Source organism: Hemicordylus capensis, chromosome 2 (genome assembly GCF_027244095.1).
Source record: "Hemicordylus capensis ecotype Gifberg chromosome 2, rHemCap1.1.pri, whole genome shotgun sequence".
Lineage (NCBI taxonomy): Eukaryota > Metazoa > Chordata > Lepidosauria > Squamata > Cordylidae > Hemicordylus > Hemicordylus capensis.
Window position 1 is genome coordinate 202,617,139 of NC_069658.1, and position 13,830 is coordinate 202,630,968.

Here is a 13,830-nt window from a genome sequence, read left to right on the forward strand (position 1 = left end):
GTGTGCTGTGATTAATGATATAGCTTGCCTGTTGGACATGCATGTATTTCTTACAAACAAATTCATGGAGGACAGGTCTATCAGTGGCTACTATTCTTGATGGCTATAGGCTACCTCCAGGTTCAGAGGCAGGATGCCTCTGCATACCAGCTGCAGGGGAGCAGTGGCAGGAGAGGGGGCATGCCTTCATCTCCTGCCTATGGGCTTCTGGTGGGCCACTGTGGCAAACAGGGTGCTGGACTAGATAGGCCATTGGCCTGATCCAGCAAGCCTCTACTTATGTTCTTATATCCTGCCAACTGGCCTAATGACCAGTCAACCAACCACACAAAGTGGTTCTCAGGATCAGCCTTAATTTAACCAACTCCATTCAAGCCCACCTCTTGTCATCTCAGCAGATGCCTCCCCATCTTATTCCTCTGTGAGCCAGGGAGGCTGGGGAGAGGAGAAAGAGAGCGGCTCCTGCCTTGGGGTTCACAATGGGCCTCACAACTCCCACCAAGCACTTACCCAGACCAGAAGCTGGGTGATAACCACGTGCGACAGGTCACATGCCACGTGCAGGGCCGTGCGCCGGTCCTTGTCACCAGTGGGGGCCGTGATCTGCTCCTTGGAGCCATGGGCCAGAAGCAGTAGCACAGCACCCAGGTCCTGGTCCAGCACGGCCTGGAAGAGCTGGCAGCCCAGGGACAGTTCAGAGCTGGGTAACGGTGCCAGGAACAGCCGCTGCTCATACTTTGCTCGAATCCATGACTCCCGCTCTTCCCTAAGAAAATATATAAAAAAGAGGGCGGGATCAGTCAGCCAATTCAAGAAGGAGTACCTGCCTGGCAAGGTAACCATTAAGGGGAGGGGCGAAATCTGAGTCAGGGAGCCACCAGGAGTTATAAAGTGGTTCTTTTGCTACAGCACTGCAAGCTTCAATCAATTAAGGGCACAATCCAGCTGAAGTCCAGCACTTCTAAGTCCCTTTGATTCCAATGAGAGAAAGTGAAGCATGTGGCGAATTCTCCCACTGAAATTAATGGTCTTAAAAGACCATTATATTGCCGCAGTAGGCCTTAATTAGACTTACTCCTTTGCAAGTGTGCTTAGAACTGCAACCTGAATAAGATTTCCATTGGACAGGGTACAACTCTCCCCATATCGAAGAAAAGCAGAGCGAATGACGCAAAACAAGCAAATGCCAGCACATGTGCTTGCTTAACATATGTGCTTTGAAGATGCTCCCTGAATTCTACTGATCAGGGGTGACTCTGTAATTTTCATCCGTTTTAGCACAGACTCTACATGCCTGATGACAGCTTGCATACCTTTAGCTTTCCCGAGCCTGCAGCAGCAATCCATGTCGGCACGTTGCGTGGCAAGCAGCCTGCACTCACCTTGAGGACTCGCAGGTGGGTTTCCGGCGTCCCTGTGTGCACTTCTCCCAAACGCTGTTGGCTGTTTCGTTGCCGATGGAGGTGAGTACCAACGTGAGCTCCAGGGGCCAGTCGTCCAAGTCAAGGGAGCGCACCCGCGACAGGTGGGTGCCCAGGTTCCGGTGGATGCCAGAGCACTCAATACAGATCAGCGCCCCCAGGTTCAGGCTGGCCCACGTTGGGTCTAGAGCAAGGAAATGGGTCCACTCAGAACTTGGGGAGGATCTGCTCCTCGCTCTTACACCCTTTCCTGCACATCCTGTGCTGTAAAACCTCACCTGCTTTGTCCACTTTGTGCCATTCCTTCACACTTGCCTTTATGGTGCTTCCTACCATGCCACCCTCTAAGCTCTGGAATCAGAACACTCTCCCTTTCTACTCATCTTCCGGGGGGGGGGGGCGGGATAATCTCAATCTTTATTAAGATTAGAATAGGCAGTTCTCCAATCCAGATAGGAGCAGACCTGTCCCGAGGCACAGGCTGCACATGACGGTGGCAGACCTATATCTTCAAAAACGGGTTTGCCTCAGTCCCCTCTGAAGTCAGGGCACGCCCTGGAAAGTGAAAAAGGAGTGAGTGGGTGGCAGGTGCCAACTCTTTGCTGGCCCATCACTTTCAGGAAAAGGTGATTCAACACCCCTGTCAGTGTGCTTCTTGGGTGCCTTAGCACACCCCTGCCTTCACTTTCCATGCGATTGGGAAGAGATGTGTTCGAAGACACAACTCTCTCATCATTATGAGGAGTCATGAAGCACTCAGAAAATACATGTTATTTTGGAGTGTTTGGGAGAAATAGCTTTTCGTTCCCACAGCTGTCAGAGCTGTGCTACCAGGAAAGTGTAAGACACTCCCTGCCCCTCTTACACACACACACACACACACACACACACACACACACACACACACGTACGTTGTGGCCCTGATCCAATCCCCCATCCCCAGAAAGTGCTTTTATAAGATGACAAATGCACTGGGAGCTCCAATCATGGAACAACAAGGTAATGTGTAATTTGGCCCCACGTTTCAAGAGAATCTGTGTTAACTGTATGTGGGACTTTCCATTCAGCTGGCAGCTTTTTGTTTTAAATGCGGCTAACATACTATACAACGTTCTGTGTGTCTTTTAACCAAACCTGCAGTTGCACAAGCACCTTCTTGCGCAAATGCAGAAATTGCACCAACACAGTTACGCAATGGAGGCCATGATTTCTAATGGCCATCTATCACACAACTCTGTGCAATTTTGTGTGCGAGCACAAGAGCACTTTTGCACACACATTTCAATAAAAGACTCGTGGGACATTGCACAATATGTCAGCCAGTGTCTATAATTCCTGGGGAAAGAAATTTATTATTGGAACAGCATGGGGATGTTGAGATTATAAGCAAAGCAGATGATGATGTTCAAATGTCATGTTAATGATATAGCTATATCATATAGTTAATTTCATTTGTCATGGTTGAGGCAGAGATTTTGTGAATGATACAGAGAGAGGCTCCTGTTCTAATCATTTATATTTTAAGAAATATGTGATTTCTATGATATATTAGGAATGTTGGTCTGTTATATAAGAGTTCTTGATTGATATGTCTTGGCATCGGTTTAACGAGGAACATTTTTAAAAATGAAAACCATTTACAGTTTAAAGGTTCTTAAGAAAGCAATTTCTATCTCCTCCTCTACTAGCCTTGCCAGATGACTGCAATCCAGTTGCAAATGTCATTACTAATTTGTTGCAGGAGATCCAGGAGTTTTCCTGAAGGTACTTTTTCCTGAAGGGACAGAGAGCTCACATTTCCCCAGGATTCAAATCACAGTGGGATGTTTATAAGAAAATATGATCCAGGTACAAATCTCACACTTCATCACGGAGCCAATGATTCTCTCTTAACATAACCCACCTTGCAGGGTTCTTGTAAGCAGAGGAATAGCGGGGCTGGAGACTACCCTGAGGTTTAATGTGGTGACTCTTTTCTATTTAGCAGGTGGAGAGCAACTGGCCCTACTGAACTCCAGCACAGGATCCTTTCAGTGGCTGTTGCTGGTGTCTATCTTATGCTTCTTTGTAGATGTGAGCCCTTTGGGGACAGGTGACCATCTTATTTATATATTTATTTTTCTCTGTAAACTGCTTTGAGAACTTTGGTTGAAGAGCAATATACAGGAGGACCTCAATATTCGCAGGGGTTCCATTCCCAGCTGCAACTGTGGATACGGAAACTGCGAATATAGAGTCATTGGGGCTATGGGATCGCAGGGATTAGGTTCCCGGTCTTTGGGAAAATCAAAGAACATGATAGAAAATTGGCCAATTTCGGGGGGTGGGGGAAGCTCCCTACCATGTTTCGCTGATCTCCTGAGTTGCACTGTTCCACAAAAACTGCCATTTCCCCCATTTTTTTAAAAAAAGGAGCCATTTTAAAGCTCTGAAACACAAAATGGCGTCTGGAAATGACCTCCGCAGTCATTTCCGGCCACCCGCAACCTGAGGATACATGAGGTCGCTGTGTCCCCCAGCCCCCCAGTTATTTTTCTCATGTATGCCAAGGCTGGGTATCTTTTACCCAACCACAGATATGCGAATCCATGGATATCGAGGTCTGCCTGTAAATAATAATAATAATAATAATAGTAGTGGTAGTAGTAGTAGTAGTAGTGGGTCCTTGGAGGAAAAGTGGGATTAAAATAAAAATTGTTAACTACTGATCTCTCCACCCTGCCACATCCTTGGTGCCTTTTATAGACTGAGCAGAAACCACATTCCACTCCCCTGCCTTCTGTACAACATCACACACTAAATACATGTTAGACTGAAGTCATAGTAATATTCTTGGGTACTTTCCCCCCAAATGGAATTAATTAACATGCTAAGGCCTCCTGCAGATGTTGGCCTACAACTCCCATAATCCCTGGCTATTGGCCACTGTGGCTGGGGATTATGGGAGTTGTAGTCCAAAAACAGCTGGGGGGGGGGGCCAAAGTTGCGCAGGCCTGGTGTCGCCCCTGCCTAGAGTCACCCAAACTGCAGTAACCAATTTGCAGCACCCCCATCCCAATGCATTCACACCGCTTAGCTCACAAGACCCACTGCCAGTCAAGGGACGCCCTGGAGCTTTTAAGACCACACCGCTACCCACTGCTTACAGGATAGAAATACTTACTCAGCGCCCCACAGTCCACACACAAGGAGTTGCCTTTGGCGTTACGAATGGCCTGGATCGCCACTGCTTCACTCTGGCTGTCCATCCGAGCCTGTAGGAGAAGTACAGGGTGAGCCAGGATGTGCACCTTTCTGCTAGTCTTCTTTCGGGCTGGTGTCTGAAGTGCCGTGATAGCTGCCTTGTCCCCTCTGTTTTTCAAGGAGGGCTCATAGCATGTAGGTAGCATGAGCTCCAGCACCAGTGGTACCCTGAGGCAAGGCCCATGCACTATTGGCTATGCCCCCTTAACGCAGCCAGTGCTGCGCTTCTCACATACCGTACACCCTCTGCCCTTCCTCGTTGCTGCAGCGAGGGTTTCATAGGAACACAGGAAACTGCCATATACTGAGTCAGACCACTGGTCTATCTAGCTCAGTATTGTCTTCACAGACTGGCAGCGGCTTCTCCAAGGTTGCAGGCAGGAATCTCTCTCAGCCCTATCTTGGAGAAGTCAGGGAGGGAACTTGGAACCTAGATGCTCTTCCCAGAGCGGCTTCATCCCCTGAGGGGAATATCTTGCAGTGCTCACACATCAAGTCTCCCATTCAGATGCAACCAGGGCAGATCCTGTCCAGGCAGTGAGGTTCTGCAATAGCCCACCTCTGTAACAGCCCCGGGACTGCCTTTTATGTGCACAGCAGTCTTGGTGACTTGCTAACACCAAGGTTTCATTGCACAGAACATCAACCACTGATAATATTAGTAAATTATCCATAAGAGCATTTGCTCAAATTTATTCTCTCTTACCCTCTTGTCTCCCAGCCAAATCAAGACCGTTTTGGAAGTGCAGTAGGGGAAGGTACTTACTTCAGGCCTGTTCTGGTGAGCTTTCTGCGTAGCACTCAAAGAGCAATAAAACACAAGCATTTGCCTGACATTGTGGAGAGTTCCATATGAGAGACACGGCTGGATCATGACAGGGAGGAAGAGGGATCGCTACCTTGTTCTTGCTGCTCTCACAGCATTGCAGGCTAGCCAAGATCTGGCTCTCGATGGCCTGAACCCAGGAGTCCCTCTCCTCGAAGCTGCTGGCTTCAAAGTGCCAAGTCTGGCCTGTGCTGGAGACAATGATGAACTCAAAGTTCTCCTCCTCTGTGGGTGCAAAAGAGCAAGCTCAGATAGGACTGCCATTGAGCTGGCATAATCCTACAGGTTCCAACCAACACTGGGAACTTTTTTTACCCCCAAAGAATCCTACATGGGGCATGGCAGAGCATGGGGAGGCACAATCTGTATAAGGAACAGCCTAGCCCCACAAACAGAGCCTGAGACAATGCAATAGGGTTGCCACCTTTCCTGGGGCAGAATCCCGTTATTACTCCTTTTGCATATAGCAATAATTCATATATATGCAGATTTACTATCACAAATAATTTACACAGCACTTTAAATTTGTACAGTCCTGTGTATGTGTGTGCATGCATGTTTGCTGTAATGGTAATTTGCTCACTCTCAGTTACTGGTGGGAGAACTGAGGCTGGAGGCAGGAGAGAATGACACACGCATGGCCACGCATGGATCCATGGCAGAGGCTTGGCTTGCGCTCAAGTCTCCCAAATCTTGATCCACCTCTTTGACCCATCCACACTACACTTGCTTTGACTGTGGCTGAAATGTTGGGCTACTTGAGCACCATTCAAGGTGGCAACCCTAAAAAGTAGAGGAGGGGTTCCCTGCGAATAGCCGATCCACCCACCCACCCAGCAAGCATGCATGGCTTCTGATCCCCTCCTTTGCTGAATGCCTTGACAGGAGAAAGAAGAGCAGGGAAGCAGCTTCTGTAGGCAAGATCAGGCAGTGGGGCCTAACCAGGTGAGCAGAAATTATTGTGGATTTCCTTCCCCTCCTTCCCAGCAGCAAATGTCCTGAAGAACCATAATCCAGCCAGCCAGAATGCTCATTACTTTTTCCTGCTTTTTTGAAACACTATAAAAACACCTGGAAATGCTTCAAAACCTGCTTGACCAGAGACTACAGTGGGAAACAGGAAGGAGTGTGTACAATGTCACTGGAAACAATGTCTCTATCATACTTTCTTTTGCTCTCTTTGCAAGCTATGGCCTGCTCTTTTTCCGAGCTTTCAAGTGAGGATCTGGACATTGACATTTTGTTTGCTGAAGCAGAGCACCAAATGGCACCCGCTTCCTTCCTTCCTTCCTTCCTTCCTTCCTTCCTACCTATTACAGGGCTATACAACTTTGGCCTCCTCTCAGCTGTAGGACTACAGCTCCCGTCATGGCCAGCCACAGTGGCCAGTAGTAAGGAATACTGAGAGTTGTAGTTCAACGACTGCTGGGGGCGGGGGCAAAATGGTGCAGTTCTATAACACTATATATCCCCAAGATTCCTTATTTCAGACCTCCCCTTTCCTTCCTTTTCTATTAGGAAAGAGGAAAAGTACAGTCATGCCATTTAACCATCCTTCCTCTTACATCCATGAGGAGGCAGTGCTGGCTGGGCTGCCACCCCACTCCTGAAAACTGACCCACAATCAGCCACCTAAAGCACCTGCTTTACCCTGCTTCATGGTAAAGCCAGCCCTGGATCCAAAAATAATTGCACTTGCTTAAAAACAACCTGTTTCCAAAGCCTTCTAGATTAAGGATGATTGTCAACATAGAACCATTCCCCAAAGAACCTTGCCCATCACTGTCAACACAGAACCACTGACAATGAATTACCCCTATGCTATATACCAGGATGGGCAAACTTGATGATTTTGGACTACAACTCCCATAATGCCAAGCCACAGTGGTCAAAAGTCATGGATTATGGGAGTTGTAGATCAGCAACAGCTGGAGGGCCAAATTTGCCCAGCCCTGCTATATACAGATCTGTAGAGTACCTTCCACTGGGCATCTGGATTCAGCAACCCTATGCACTGTTGCACATGATCCTAAACAGGGTTGGAGGAGAACCCAGCCAGGATAGGAGAGCCATGCATGCTCTCGATCCGTGGTTGTGTGAGTGCAAAGATCAAGGCAGCAAGAGACAAGAGTGATCGTGCAGGAGCCAGGAGCCGGAAAGGACAGCTTTTCATCAACCCTTGATAAATGCTGGGTTTAGAACATGGGTTGGCCACGCCTGTCCTATCCAGCTCCTGGCTCCCACACAATCAGTCTCCCCTCCCCCCACTTGATCTTTGCATTCACACGACCACCAGCTGGGAGCATGCACAGCTCTCCTACCCTGGCTGGATGCTCCTTCCACCCTGTTCAGGAACAGCCCCCGTGTCAGCCAAAATATTCATAAGTGAGTTGTGAGAGACCACCTTAACAAGAATCCATCTTGAAGGGTCTTGGGGACACTGTAGAGGATTAAAGGGACTGATGTCACAATCTTGTAAGGCAGTGGGTTTTCAAACTCTTTCCCTAGGGGGGCCCCTTTCTACACAGACTTGTTTGCTCAGGAACCTTTATGTGTTGCAGAGGATTCTGGAGCATATTCTAGGTGCTCAGTCAGCACATCTAGAGTGCTGGCCTAGTGGGTCTCACTGTCACCCTGCAGATCCTCGAGCACATCCTTGAACATGTCCAATATTCCCTATGGTTGCATGTTACAAGAGAAGATAGCAGTGGTAGGCAAGCTGTCCTCCAAGGAAGCTTGTCCACCATCCCTGGGCTTCCCACTGAGGAACCCTTGAAACTTCTGAGGAGCCCCAGGATTCTCACCGTTGGGTCCCCAGGTGTTATTGGACTTCAACTCCCATAATCCCCAACCAAAGGCCACTAGGGCTGGGGATTATGGGAGCTGAAGTCCAATAATATCTGGGGACCCAACAGTGAGAATCCCTGCTCTAGAAAGCAGTCTGAAAATCATGTGGGCATTTGGGGAGCTGAAACATAGGCTTTGCACACCCTGTGTGTGGATGGAGGGACCCATTCTGCTTCCTGTTGGCTGGAGGGTTGTTAAGAAAAGACAGAATACAATGGAAGCTATCTTGACCACAGGGGGAAGTGTTTCAGGGACAGACATCTATGCAGGCCGCACGTCACGATGTAAGCACAACCGCATGCAACAGGCATCACGGCACAAAGGAGCCCACGCCTGCCACCGCCGCTCATTACCTGTTTTATAAATATTTCTTAAACTACCAAAGGTTTTTAATTTCCACATTTTACGCTTGGCTGCGGAGGGTCCGGAGGGGAAGCAGGAAGCGAGAGGCAGAGAAAGAGAAGGGAGGAAAAGAAGGGGAGAGAATTCAGAGGAAAAAATAATAAAAAAAAGCAGAGGCTATCAGAACCCACAGACCTGGGGGACAGGGGTGGTGGTGGTGGTGGAGGAGGACATGTGAAGCGCTGCAAGAGACAGTGAGGGAGAATGCTGCTGTGTGCGCTGAGGTGAGCTCTTCCTGGGCATGGGAGCACACAAGGAAGCCATGTTTAGAGCAGGAATGGAAGCCCTGGGGACCAGATGCAACAGCCGCCTAGTGCCGACAGAACTAACAGAAGGGAATGGGAGTGGGCAGCTCAATGGGATTTAGCACGGTCCCTTCTGCTGGACTGAGAAGGCAAGTCCTGCAGCCTTCCTCAGACCCTTCTAATGTCTGCATGGCCTCCTCAGAACCTTGAGTGGTCTTGATATCTCACTCTCAGCATCCACTCCCAGGCCATTTCCCTTGCTCTGACTTGGTCTTACTGAGGCAAGGGAGGCTGAAGGAAGCACAGAGTGTCAAGCAAGCTTCTTCTTGGGGTCCTCCTCTTTGTGGGTACTTTCCCAAGTGGCCCTTTTGTCCTTCATGCAGATTGTTTTAAGGTTATAAAAGTGGTATGCAAAATGTTAAATGGGGCAGCCCTCCACAAAACGTTGGTTGATGACGTGGTTGCCCAAGGTAATGGGTGTTGCACACTATTCAGGGCAGTAACATGGGAGAGAGACACAGGGTAGAATCCACACACAAGTTTGCAGGTGTACAGGTGAAACTCGGAAAATTAGAATATCGTGCAAAAGTCCATTAATTTCAGTAATGCAAATTAAAAGGTGAAACTGATATATGAGACAGACGCATTACATGCAAAGCGAGATAAGTCAAGCCTTAATCCTATACCATAAAATGGTTAGGTGTGTGGCCGTGCTGCCCGTGTCTTTTTGGGCCGTGCTGCCCGTGTCTTTTTGGGCCGTTCTGGGCATGCGCAGAGCGCATGCCCAGATCGGCCCAAAAAGACATGGCCGCCCAGGCACGGGCGGCCATGTTGGGTCCCGGTAAGAAAAAAACTGGAACTTTACTCTTTATAGAAAACTGGAACTTTACTCTTTATTTACTCTGGAAGAAAATCACGTGAAATAAAAGCCAGCAGGCGGGGGAGAATTACAAAGAGCAAAGAGTGCTGTCTTTGCCGCCGCCGCTGCTGCCTTTGGTTTCTCGGAGAAGATGCCACCGCCCGACTGCGACTGCAGTCAAATAGTAGATTTCCTCATGACTTCTATCTGCGCCCCGCCAGAGGGGGAAAGTAAACGCGCCCCAGACCCTGTCCTTCACTCTAGGCTTCTTTTCCTCCCTAAGACTATGATCTTACCCGCCGCCGCCTCCTCCCCGCCTCCGCCCACCCCTACCCGTTTCCGGGGCTACGCCACTCCGTGTCCGACCACCCAGCCCATAGGAGGTAGAGCCGCTTCGTGGGCGGACAAAGGGCCTGGCGTGGCTTATTGCTGCTGCAGAAGCGATCCCAGGAGGGACGCAGGCGCAAAAATTTCCTCCTGAGAAGTGAGACCTGGGCAGCTGCCTGCCCGGGACGGTGCGTCAATGAGTTGCGAGGTACCAGAGCTTCCCCTGTCGGGCCAGTGGGAGTGGGAGGCCAACCGCGGACTGCCCTGAAACCGCGTCTTCGATCACCTTTGGAGGCGCGGGAAGGCGGGCTGCGGAGTTCTCTATCTCCCCCCGCCCCCTTGCTTTTCTCGCAGTCTGCTTCCTGGGGGCCTTCTAGTTATGGGCGAGCCGAACACTGAGCCGGCCCTTCCCGGGTGCACGCATTCTGCTGCAGAGCGCGTCTCTGAAAAGGCGCTGAGCTCTCTCTTGCCTGAAAACCGCGTACACCAGACTGGAACCCCTTAATGAGCTGTAGCGTTCCCGACTCTGACTACAGCTGTTCTTGGCGGATTCCCCCCCACCCCCATATTATTCACACTATCAAGCTATTAAAATATCTAGGCAGGTAAAGACGGAGGAGAGCGTTGCTGGTGTCTTCTGCACTCCCTGATGCTCAAGGTTGGGGGGAATTGATGAAAGCAAAGTCTCCAGTCTCTGGGGCCTTTCCCTAACAGCCCCACAGAAGGAGACACATCCATGGAGGATAGCGGAAATGAAGAGGTTTTTTGGCAGTGCTCTCATGCAATGATTTAATGCTGCTAAAATATAGCAACCCCATAATGTATGCCAACAAACATAGTTTATATTATCAAGCTTCCAATTAGCATGTTTTCTTCATCAAGGAGGAAGGCAGAGAGAGAGAGAGAGAGAGAGAGAGAGAGAAAGGAAGGAGTGAGGGAGGGAGACAGGACAATAGAAAGAAGGAAAGAAGGAAGGAGAGAAAAGAGAGAGAAGGGAGGGAAAAGGACAAAAGAAAGAAAGAGGGAGGGAAAGAAGGAAAGAGAGAAGTAAGGAAGGAAGGAAGGAGAAAGAAAAAGGAGAAAGGAGTGAGGGAGAAGGATAAAAGAAAGATGGAAGGGAGGGAGGAGCAGCCAACCCCAAAGAGCGAGCCCGTTAAAGGAAGAAAAGAGGAAAAGAGAAAGAAACAGAAAGAAGGGAGTGAGAAGAGGTGGAAGAAAGGAAGGAAAGGAGAGAGAGGGAGAGGGAGAGGGAGAGAGAAGGAAGGGAGGAAAGAGGGAGAGGGAGAGAGAAGGAAGGGAGGAAAGAGAGAGAGAAAGAAAGAAAAAGGAAGGAAAGGAGGGCGAGAGGGAGGGAGAAGGAAGGAATGGAGAGAGAGAGAGAAGAAAGGAAGGAAAGAGGGAAAGAGAAAGGAAAAAGAAAGAAGGAAAGGAGAAGAGGGGGAAGAAAGGAAAGAAAGAGAGGGAGAGGGAGAGAAAAGGAAGGAATGAAAGAGAGAGAGAGAGAAGGGGGGGGGAAGGAAGGAAAGGAGGGCGAGAGAGAGAGAGGGAAAAGGAAGAAAGGGCGGGGGGAAGATACTAGCGCCCGTTATTTTAACGGGTTTAAAAATACTAGTTTGTTATAATTGTGATGATCATGGCGTACAGCTCATGAAAACCCCAAATCCACAATCTCAGAAAATTAGAATATTACATGGAACCAAGAAGACAAGGATTGAAGAATAGAACAATATCGGACCTCTGAAAAGTATAAGCATGCATATGTATTCAGTACTTGGTTTGGGCCCCTTTTGCAGCAATTACTGTCTCAATGCGGCGTGGCATGGATGCTATCAGCCTGTGGCACTGATGAGGTGTTATGGAAGACCAGGATCCTTCATTAGTGGCCTTCAGCCCTTCTGCATTGTTTGGTCTCATGTCTCTCATCCTTCTCTTGGCAATGCCCCATAGATTCTCTATGGGGTCAGGTCAGGCGAGTTTGCTGGCCAATCAAGCACAGTACACTGTATACTTTTCAGAGGTCCGATATTGTTCTATTCTACAATCCTTGTCTTCTTGGTTCCATGTAATATTCTAATTTTCTGGGATTGTGGATTTGGGGTTTTCATGAGCTGTACGTCATGATCATCACAATTATAACAAATTAAGGCTTGACTTATCTCGCTTTGCATGTAATGCGTCTGTCTCATATATCAGTTTCACCTTTTAATTTGCATTAAAAATTAATGCAATTAATTAATGGACTTTTGCACAATATTCTAATTTTCCGAATTTCACCTGTATATCCAAGGAACATGAATGGGAGCTGCATAAGGCTCTTGTACAACTCCTGCTCTTTGCTATGGGGCTTGGGCAGGTGAGCTTCTCTGTGGTTTCTGCCCCCATGGGAGACTGGGCAGAGGGACACCTGAGGCACCACTGTTATGTCTTGGGCGACCCCTCGTTAAGAACCACTTCTGCCAGTGCTAGCAGCCCCAGTGCCTACATTCGTTCTGGCCCACACTCCGTTAATATCTAGTGTGACCAACTTTGTGAATGATACTGGACCGCACAAAGACCTGGTTCACACACGGTCTTCCCCCACCACACTTTTCTTGAGGCAGAAGAATAATGCCAAAGGGGGATTTCCGTGGAAATGCAAGAAGGGATTCTCCATCACTCTCTCATAGTGCCATCCTGATAAACCCACACAATGGAAAGTAGTCATTAGGCGTTGGGCTATTTCCTTCAAAAGAGACTGACCACCCTCGGTTTTTCCTGTTCTTACAAATAAATGTGGTCTTAAAGGTTTCCATTATCAACTGCAAATCACCACAGCTTCTCCTGTACTGTAAAATGATGGGAGTCAACATCTGAACATATGTAAAGTGGCCCCCTGTGATGTCACTGCAGAGCTCTTTTAAGAGGTGGCTGAAGTTTCTCCAGAAGAAGCACCCCAGGGTCTTTCCCACATTCTGGAGGGTCCATGGAAGGCTAACAATGGGGTTCCAGGAGCTCAGCATTCAACCTCTGTGGCGGGCAAAACAGGAGCCATTAGGGGTGTGCACGGAACCGCAGAGCTGCGGTCCGGCACTGTGGGTGGGTTCCTTTAAGGGCGGGGAGGGTTTACTTACCCCCCCGCCACTTGCCCCCGTCCAGCGCGCGTATTTAATGTAATAATTGGGGCAGCAGGATACTTCCCTGCTGCCCCTTGTCCCTCTGCAATGCCGCCAGCTTTGACTCACAGTTTTGAAAATAAATTACTGCTGCCCAGTGCCAATAATGAAGTTGAAGAAGAAGCCGGCCTCCACTTCGGCGCCTCTCCGCCCGGCGGCTCCCTCAGGAGCCGCCGCCGCCTCCCAGCAGCCACTGAGAGCGGCTCTGCCATGGAGGACGTGCCGCGGCGCCGCGGCAACCCTCACTTCCGGCTACCATGCGACTTTCCCCCACATACAGAGTGGCTGCATTCTGCCACTCTGTATGCGGGGGAAGTCGCATGGAAGCCGGAAGTGAGGGTTGCATCACTTCCGGCTTCCATGCGACTTCCCCCGCATACAGAGTGGCAGAATGCAGCCACTCTGTATGTGGGGGAAAGTCGCATGGTAGCCGGAAGTGAGGGTTGCCGCGGCGCGTCCTCCATGGCAGAGCCGCTCTCAGTGGCTGCTGGGAGGCGGCGGCGGCTCC

General features: G+C 49.4%; 1 protein-coding gene across 7 annotated transcripts in view; it reads right to left on the bottom strand.

The window, feature by feature from the left end:
• Positions 1 to 13,830, bottom strand: part of AGAP2 (ArfGAP with GTPase domain, ankyrin repeat and PH domain 2) — a 169,338-nt gene that overhangs the window by 3,937 nt on the left and 151,571 nt on the right. For 6 of the 7 annotated variants that reach the window (XM_053289822.1, XM_053289819.1, XM_053289818.1 and 3 more), the window contains 5 exons: positions 8,691 to 8,750; positions 5,564 to 5,715; positions 4,585 to 4,675; positions 1,383 to 1,605; positions 511 to 766 (listed from right to left, as the gene is read on the bottom strand). In XM_053289822.1, the coding sequence (XP_053145797.1) occupies positions 511 to 766; positions 1,383 to 1,605; positions 4,585 to 4,675; positions 5,564 to 5,715; positions 8,691 to 8,750 (782 nt within the window). The remainder of the gene's footprint in view (positions 1 to 510; positions 767 to 1,382; positions 1,606 to 4,584; positions 4,676 to 5,563; positions 5,716 to 8,690; positions 8,751 to 13,830) is intronic. The other variant, XM_053289820.1, reaches the window with a different exon arrangement.